This window comes from Propithecus coquereli, unplaced genomic scaffold (genome assembly GCF_000956105.1).
Source record: "Propithecus coquereli isolate 6110/MARCELLA unplaced genomic scaffold, Pcoq_1.0 Scaffold215, whole genome shotgun sequence".
In the NCBI taxonomy this organism is placed as follows: Eukaryota; Metazoa; Chordata; class Mammalia; order Primates; family Indriidae; genus Propithecus; species Propithecus coquereli.
In genome coordinates this window covers 905,525-914,299 of record NW_012146634.1, presented here as the reverse complement: position 1 = coordinate 914,299, position 8,775 = coordinate 905,525, and the positions used below count along the sequence as shown (strand labels likewise).

General features: G+C 37.5%; 1 protein-coding gene across 2 annotated transcripts in view; it reads left to right on the top strand.

Moving 5' to 3' along the window:
- The window catches only part of LOC105810601 (monocarboxylate transporter 1), a 42,120-nt gene extending 33,603 nt beyond the window's left edge, over nucleotides 1-8,517 (top strand). The window contains exons 4-5 of one of the 2 annotated variants that reach the window (XM_012644631.1): nucleotides 2,598-3,464; nucleotides 6,183-8,517. In XM_012644631.1, coding sequence (XP_012500085.1) covers nucleotides 2,598-3,464; nucleotides 6,183-6,457 — 1,142 coding nt within the window. In that variant the 3' untranslated portion in view covers nucleotides 6,458-8,517. The remainder of the gene's footprint in view (nucleotides 1-2,597; nucleotides 3,465-6,182) is intronic. The other variant, XM_012644632.1, reaches the window with a different exon arrangement.
- Nucleotides 8,518-8,775: the final 258 nt, after the last annotated feature.

Below are 8,775 nucleotides of genomic sequence, written 5' to 3'. Positions count from 1 at the left end.
GGCAGGAGGATCGCTTGAGCCCAGGAGTTTGAGGTTGCTGTGAGCTAGGCTGATGCCACGGCACTCTAGCCCGGGCAACACAGTGAGACTCTTGTCTCAAAAAAAGAAAAGAAAAAAAATTTACCATCCTTACCATTTTTAAGTTTACAGTTCAGTGGTATTAAGTACATTCACACTGTTGTGCAGCCATTACCACATCCATTTCTAGAACTCTTTTCATCTTGCAAAACTGAAATTCTATACTCATTGAACAGTGCTCCTCATTTTTCCCACCTCTCTCTAGCCCTGCTAATCACCATTCTACCTTCTGTCTCTATGAATTTGACTATTCTAGGTACCTCATATAGGTGGTATTTTTATTTATGTGAATGGCTTATTTCACTTAGCATAATGTCTTCAAGGTTCTTCCATATTGTAGCATGTATCAGAATTCCTTTACTTTTTAAGGCTGAATAATATTCTGTTTTTTATATATATTATATTTTGGTTATCCATTCTTCTGTTGATGGATTCTTGAGTTATTTCTACCTTTTGGGTATTGTGAGTAGTGATGCTGTGAACATCAGTGTACAAATATCTGTTCCTAATTGATTTTTGATGTTGAATTTTGTTTGAAATTATTTTTAAAATTGTTTTTTCCCACTTTTTCCCCTCATTATATATCTAAAGTTTTTGTGTATTCAAAATTCTCAGTCTTTTATGATTTGTCTTATATGTTATCCTTACGAAATTGTTTCCCATTGCAAGATTATGAAAATATTTGTCCACTTTTTTTTATTACACTTTATTTTTTACATTTAAAAATTCTGAATGGATGAAAACATCTGACAAAAAAGAAATATAACTCTATTTGTTCCCACATGGTTAATCGGTTGATTCATTTTATCTTTTATTAATTTACTCATTAAATATTTATTGAACAAGAACACTATGTCAGGAACCATTTTAGGTGCTGTGGAGATAGAGCAACAAGTCAGGAAAAGTCATGCTCTTTATTGGGAGAAAGCAGACAGTACAACTCACAAATGCATGAATAAATAAGAAAAATATTAGCTAGGCATGGTGGCACATACCTGTAGTCCTAGCTACTCAGGAGGCTCAGGCAGGAGGATTGCTTGAGCCAGGACTTCAGGGTTAGAGTGAGCTATGATCGTGCCCTGTACTCCAGCCTGGGTGACAGCAAGCCCCTGTCTATAATAAAGAAAAAAGAACAGAAAAATATTGAGGGGTGATAAATGCTATACAAAGCCTTAAATGAAGTGTTACGACAGGGAAGACCTGGGCAGGCTCAACAGATAAGAGCTGACTAAAGAGATGACTTTAAGTTGAGATCAGAATAACAATAAGGAGCCAGTTTTATGAAAATCTGGGGGACCATAGACCCTATAGAGCTTATCAGCACGTGTGAGAATGGTCAGATAGGGAAGTAAGGGCCGGGGCAAAGGTTGTAGCTAGGAAGCCTTGGAGGTTTGAAGTAAGGGAGTGACCGGCTCTGGTTTATTGGTTTAAGCCTCTGGGAATGACTTAAACATAGATGGTATGGGGCAAGCAGAGGTTAGGGAGAGCTTTTTTGAATATTTACTTCTACTAGCACTATTTATTGAATAATTTATTCTTCATTAATTTAAAAGTCCACTTTATCTTACATTAAATGTTTATATATATTTTAGGTCTGTTCCTGGACTTTCTGTCCACTTTCACTGATGACTGTTTACCTATTCCTGAGATAGGGCAACACTGTTCTAAGGATTGTAGCTTCTATAAAGCCATGTAAATATCCGATATGCTTGGTCCCACTCCTTCCCTTGCATCACCAAAAATTCCTGGTAACTTCCATGTATTTGTTCTCTAAGTATGTTTTAGAGTCATTTTACCTCAATCTCAAAATAAAATCCACTGACATTTTCATTGGATTACATTAAATTAGTGCATTCATTTGGGGAGCCTTGACATCTTGACAGTGTTGTGTTTTATTTTCCCAAAACTTGGTGTGTTATTTTTGAGTCTCTGGCTTCTCAGGAAAATTTCACAGTTTGAGCCCTATAAATTGCACATTTTTTATTTTTTGGTGCTATAGTGAAAGGGATCATTTTGTACTGTGTTTTCTGTTTTAAATCTGTTTTATCTCTGTTTGATAATTGTCTACTTAATGATCTCGTATGGTTATAATAATCATTCCAGTGATTTTGTTAGATTTGACAAAATAGTTATTCACCTTCAAATAATAAAAACAGCAATAATAAAATAACTAACATTTATTGATTGCTTACTACATGTTGGGCACTGTTCTAAGTGCTATACAAAACTTTTCTTCCTCAAAACAGTGCCCTGTGCCCGTTCTGCATATTAAGAAATAGTCATAAGAGGGTATACACATCTGAGATTTCACAGCCAGTAGTAAGTGTGATGCTGAGATTGAAACCCATACAGTCTTTATTAGAACACCACTATATAACATCTCTTCTAATAATGAGGATTTTTGTTTCCTTCCCATTATTTATGCCTCTTATTTTAGTTTTATTGTCTGGTTCAGTAATTTCAAAGATATTTCTGATGTTTATTACAGTATGTGGGATTTTTTCGCCCCTCTTCCACAGGTCTTGGACTTGCTTTCAACTTGAACCCGGCTCTGACCATGATTGGCAAGTATTTCTACAAGAAGCGACCACTAGCAAATGGACTGGCCATGGCAGGAAGCCCTGTGTTCCTCTCTACCCTGGCCCCCCTCAATCAAGCTTTCTTCGGTATCTTTGGCTGGAGAGGAAGCTTCCTAATTCTTGGAGGCTTACTACTAAACTGCTGTGTAGCTGGATCCCTGATGCGACCAATAGGGCCCAAGCCAACTAAGGCAGGGAAAGAGAGAAGTAAAGATTCCCTTGAGGAACCTGGAAAATCTGATGCCAAAAAAAGTACAAGCGATGCAAATACAGATCTTATTGGAGGACACCCCAAAAAAGAGAAACAATCAGCCTTCCAAACAATTAATAAATTCCTGGACTTATCCCTGTTCAGTCACAGAGGCTTTTTGCTATACCTGTCTGGAAATGTGCTTATGTTTTTTGGACTCTTTACACCTTTAGTCTTTCTTAGTAATTATGGTAAGAGTCAGCATTATTCTAGTGAGAAGTCTGCCTTCCTTCTTTCCATTTTGGCTTTTGTTGACATGGTAGCCAGACCTTCCATGGGACTTGTAGCCAATACAAAGTGGATAAGACCTCGAGTTCAGTATTTCTTTGCTGCTTCCATTATCGCAAATGGAGTGTGTCATTTGCTAGCACCTTTATCCACTACCTACATTGGGTTCTGTGTCTATGCGGGATTCTTTGGATTTGCCTTTGGGTGGCTCAGCTCCGTATTGTTTGAAACACTGATGGACCTCGTCGGACCTCAGAGGTTCTCCAGCGCTGTGGGATTGGTGACCATTGTGGAATGCTGTCCTGTCCTCCTGGGGCCACCACTTTTAGGTATAGTATGTCTCGCTACCTCTGTAGTTCTGTTATTATAAAACAGACATATAAGATTGGCAAGGTGATAGAAAGCAGAGATTAGTGAACTGTTTGACCAAGACCAGCTCTTTCTCATTTCTGTACCCTTGGTGTTGGTACAATGGCACACTGTAATTGCTCAAATACTTACAGAATCAAATTAAATTGAACCATCAAGCCAAAAGGGGATCAAATATTGTTACAGATATCAATGTTTTTTAAAATTTGTTTATTCTTTTTTCCTTTTTCTTTTTTTGAGACAGAGTCTCACTCTGTTGCCCTGGCTAGAGTGCCGTGGCATCATCATAGCTCACAGCAACCTCAGACTCCTGGGCTCAAGCAGTCTCCTGCCTTGGCCTCCCAAGAAGCTGAGACTACAAGCATGTGCCACCATGCTCAGCTAATTTTTCTATTTTTTAGTAGAGATGGCGTCTTGCTCTTGCTTAGGCTGGTCTCTAACTCCTAACCTCAAGTAATCCTCCCACCTCACCCTCCCAAAGTGCTAGGATTATAGGCGTGAGCCACCGTCCCCCACCTAAAATTTGTTTTTCCTGATCATAAAACTAACATGCTTATTATAGAAAAACACATAGAAAAACAACTCTACCTTTAAAATACTAGTAATGATTTCATTTTAATAATGGAGTTTATTTCAGTAGTAATAGTATAATAATAGCTACCACATAAGCTCACAGTGTACCAGGGACCGTGCTAACCATTTTCTATATCCTGTTGTATTTCACAAGGCTATGAGGTAGGAGGACTGTTGTAGTCTGCATTTCATAAATGAAGAAATAGAAGCATCAAAAGGTGAAATAATTTGGCTAAGATCATGCAGCTAGTAAATCAATTATAATTTGGGAGCTATTCCTTAACATTACTAAATACTTCATCTTTCAATTAATAGCCCAATAGATAATGCATAGTGAAAAAATAATTTGACCCTCCTTCTAGATGTGAATCATACTTTGGGAATTTTGGTTTGGGGAGTGAGGTTACATAATAGAAGATCTGCAGCTATCTTTTGATATTGCTCTCTTCCTTCCACCTCATACCCAGTAAGTTGCCAAGTCCTGTCAGTTTTTATCTTCTAAGTCTTTTTCTAATCTGTCTCTTTTTCTCCATCACAACTACCTCCTTTATCCAAAGCTCCTGTCTCCTATTTGGGCTGGTCCTAACTGGTCTGCCTGTATCTACTCTAGCTGTTCTTCAATCTCTTCAAAGTCTCCAGTTCAGAACTCTTAAAAAACTCTCCAGTTGCTCTCCATTGTTCTTAGAGTGAAGATCAAATTCCCTAATGTGGCTTGCAAGGCACTGCATGGCCTGGCCCCACCTGTCTTCCAGCCTCATTTCCTTCAACTGGCCTTTTGGTCTCTCTGCTTCAGCAACCTGGCCCTTCTTCCTTCCCCTCTCACATACCGTGCCTCCTCCTACCACTGTGCCTTTGCACTGCTGTTCTGCCTGGATCCTCTTCCCATCCCCTTTTTCCTAGATAACTCCTATCTTCCTGCAGATCTCAAGGTAGTTGACACTTTAAGAGAAGCCTTCCTGCTCCCACTTGCTGGTCCCAACCGCCGATTATTTGCTTTCAAAACCCTCCTTGTAGCACTCTCACAGTTTGTGTAGTTACAATATTTGATTAACATCTCTCTTCTCCACTGACTGTAGATGTTACCTCCTCTGCTCATCCTTGTCCTCAGTGCTTAGCAGAGCCAGTGCCCGGTATATGATAGAGACTCAATAAATACTGCTGAGTGAATGATGCCCTGGGCTAGAGAGCCATATGGAATTATATTTGAATTGGTTATGGTGTAGTCCTGTATAAGTGCAGAGTTTTCCAAAGTTTATTCCAGGAGATAGTAGTTTGATGAGAGGCTAATAAATTTTACTATAACAAGAGTTTCATGGCCAAAAAAAAAGTACAGAAACACCAAATTTAATAAGTTTCTTTACTATAGGACCTCACAAAGCTTTTAATACGCTAGTGTACACTGTGAATATTTAATAGAAAAGAATATGGCATTCCATTTCCCAAATTCATTTTCACTTTTGAAACATTAGAGTTGTATCCTGTAGCACAGTAGTTAAGGGTGCAAACTTCAGAGTCAGACTTCCTGGGTTTAAAGACAAGCTATTTCACTTACTTTATTAGCTTTAATATCTCCGTGCTTCAATTCTTACATCTCTCCAATGGGGATGATAAAATCTGTTTAAGGATTAAGCACTTAGAATGGTATTAAGGTATTGATTGCTCTTAAATTTTTAGCATAGGACAAACGTTCACAGGAACACTCTTTGGAAATGCTGATAGAGAAAGAGCATATGCCTGGCTAATTGGAATAGCTCTAAGGTCTTGGAGCAAACAAACATTTTTTGAGCAACAACTTTTTCCATAGTGTATTGAGAAAATAGATTCTAGGTGATCTCTATGTGTTTCCCAATTCAGATTTGCCAAGAGTTAATGATTTTTAAATTGCAAAAAGTAACAGAATGTGCAAAGCCATTCAAAACAAGTGAGATATTATAAACAGAAGACCAGATAATTTTTAGCAATTCCTTTTTATACTCATTTGTCATTTGTGGGCTCTGTGATGATTGGATTGACATCTTTCTGAGTCGATGCTTCAGCTTTGTTTGGGAAAAGAAACCTTGTTTACTCTTACCCACCTAACTTTTTTTTTTTTTTAACATGTTTAGGTTCTCTCAATGACAAATATGGAGACTACAAATACACATACTGGGCATGCGGTGTAATCCTAATTATTGCAGGTATCTATCTCTTCATTGGCATGGGCATCAATTATCGACTTTTGGCAAAAGAACAGAAAGCAGAGGAGGAGAAAAAGGAAAGTAAGGAGGAGGAAACCAGTATAGATGGTGCTGAGAAGCCAAAAGAAGTTACTAAAGCAGCAGAATCTCCGGACCAGAAAGGCACAGAAGGAGGCCCCAAAGAGGAGGAGAGTCCAGTCTGAACCCATGGGGCTGAAGGGTAAATGGAGCAGTTCATGACTCAAGATATCTGAAAATATTCTACTGGCCTGTCATCTACCAGTGGTGCTTCATGCAGATAGTGGACATTTATGTGAAAATCATACCAGGTGTTCATTGATGAAATTTTTGTTTCACTCCTTACCAATAGCCTGAATTAAATACGCCATATTCTTTGGGGAGGGAGTGGTTGGCGGCAAAGGATGAGGGAAGGAAGTAGGTTTGGTTTTGTTTTGTTTTAATTTTAGCTTTTAACAGTGTCATGAAGATTATAACATGTGCCTTAAGTTTTAGTCTCTAGAACTCTTTAGAGAGCCTTAACTTTTTAAACCATGCTGTTGAATTCATCAATTTTGAGTGTTGTGTTAAAAGGAAAAATAACTAACTTGTTTGAGGCCAATCTAAAATTTAAAATTAATCTTGCTTCCTTGCTATTTGTAAATATATTCTCAGACATTTTCACTGGAAGATTTATGAATAGAAATATTGGTTGAAAGTTGGAGGTCTTACAAAATTCCGACTCAGATATCTTCTAGCATCAGTAGTTGCCTGGCATATGTGCCTGCTAGCTATGTATTTAGGAAATTTAAAGCATAAACCTTGGGGCACACCTTGGCTGTTCTAGCCACATTGTGCTTGTTAACACCTATCGGGTACCTTTTCTTGGGATGCTTATTAGAAGCCAAGTAAGTGTTTGAGGGTTGTTCTCATTAAATCACTACTTTTGCTCCCCTGTTCAAAGACACATTTTGAGTAGTTACAGATCATTGCCCCTTTTGAAATCACTTGGGTATTATTTTTCAAACTGTAAAACTTAGTATTAAAATCTGCGAAGCTATATATCAAAACTATCTGTTTGTGCCTCCTTAGTAAATACAACACATATAATTAAATGTAGACAGATATTTCAAACATCAACTAAATTCAGCTTAGGTTTTTCCAAAACCTCCGTTAATATGTGAGACTGTTGGAATCTTTTTTTTTTTCCTGGAATTTTTCCCCTTTGATTCACAGTGGTCCCATTTATATCTGCTTCTAGCTTAGAGCTATGTGTGAGATACTCAGTTTGTATGTGTTTGGTATTTTTTTAAATTTTTTTCAATGTTTGCAAATTAAAGAGGGCCAGAAAAATTTGGCACCAGGCAAACCAATAAAGATAAGATTGGGAGGGAAGCTGCTAAGTGTGCTTAGTTTTGATAAGTAATTCCCTTTCTGTTTTCTGAGAAGGCCTTAAAAAAATTATGTTATGCTTAGAATTACTGGATACATTCTTACTCTCCACACAAACCTAAAAATTCTGTGACTCTTTTCACTTACCTGAAAAGTAGAGAAATGGGTTCAGTATCAGGATAGGAGGGAGGATGGACCAGAATGAAAACTGTAAATATTTTTTTAGTCTAATATCTTTTAAATTGAGGTAGAAAGATATAGTCATTCAATAAATTATATTCAATGCATTTAAAATACCACTGTAATTGACAGAGTGAAAGTATAGATACAAAACCTTGTGTAAGAGGCTAACTTTTCCAAATAAACATTTTTTTTTTTTTTTAAGAAAATGTTTCTCCCTCCAGATGTTTATTTTCTTGAAGAAACTATTGCCGTGTTCATTTTCATTATCAGGTTTCAATTTGGCCCTTGATCGTATAAAATTAAATCATCCAGTTTATGTACGTTGGGATTTGTATATATGGTTTATTTTATTTTAATTTTCTCTTTTCCCCTCCTTTGCTTTAAGACAAGCATGGGGGGAATTTTGAAACCATCTCATGTGAAGTGAGAGCATCCAGAGCAGTTAACTTTAAGGACATAATGAAAAACTCCCTTTGTATGCCTGAGTGTTAGGACGGGTGGAGGAGGGGTTTTAAGGGAGAAGCCTGCTGAGACTATTGGTAGGCACGGCCCCAGTTTGGACGCTGCCATTTTCCATGGACCCAAATCTATACACTTTGTACCTTTTTTCCCTTCTATAGAAGTGAGAATTACTGTTGGTGAGGGAATGTAAGTAAAGGAAATGTAAGAAGAAAAAAAAGTAAAGCAAGTAAGCAAGTGTAAAGAATTATTTTCCCCCATGGTTAGTGTAAAAGCTACATTCACACAGTAGACCCTGCTATTCTGTGTTCAGTAGTTGAATCTTAGTGGCGTGAGGGTTTTGTGATGCAGCTTAACCACCACTCATTAGAAGGAAGGGTTCTGAAGTTGCTGAATTCAGAAGCAAAAGATAGTACCAGGCATTCCCTCTTTTATTGTACTTAGCAGATATTGCTTTTTTTTTTTTTTTTTTTTTACAAATTTGATTTTG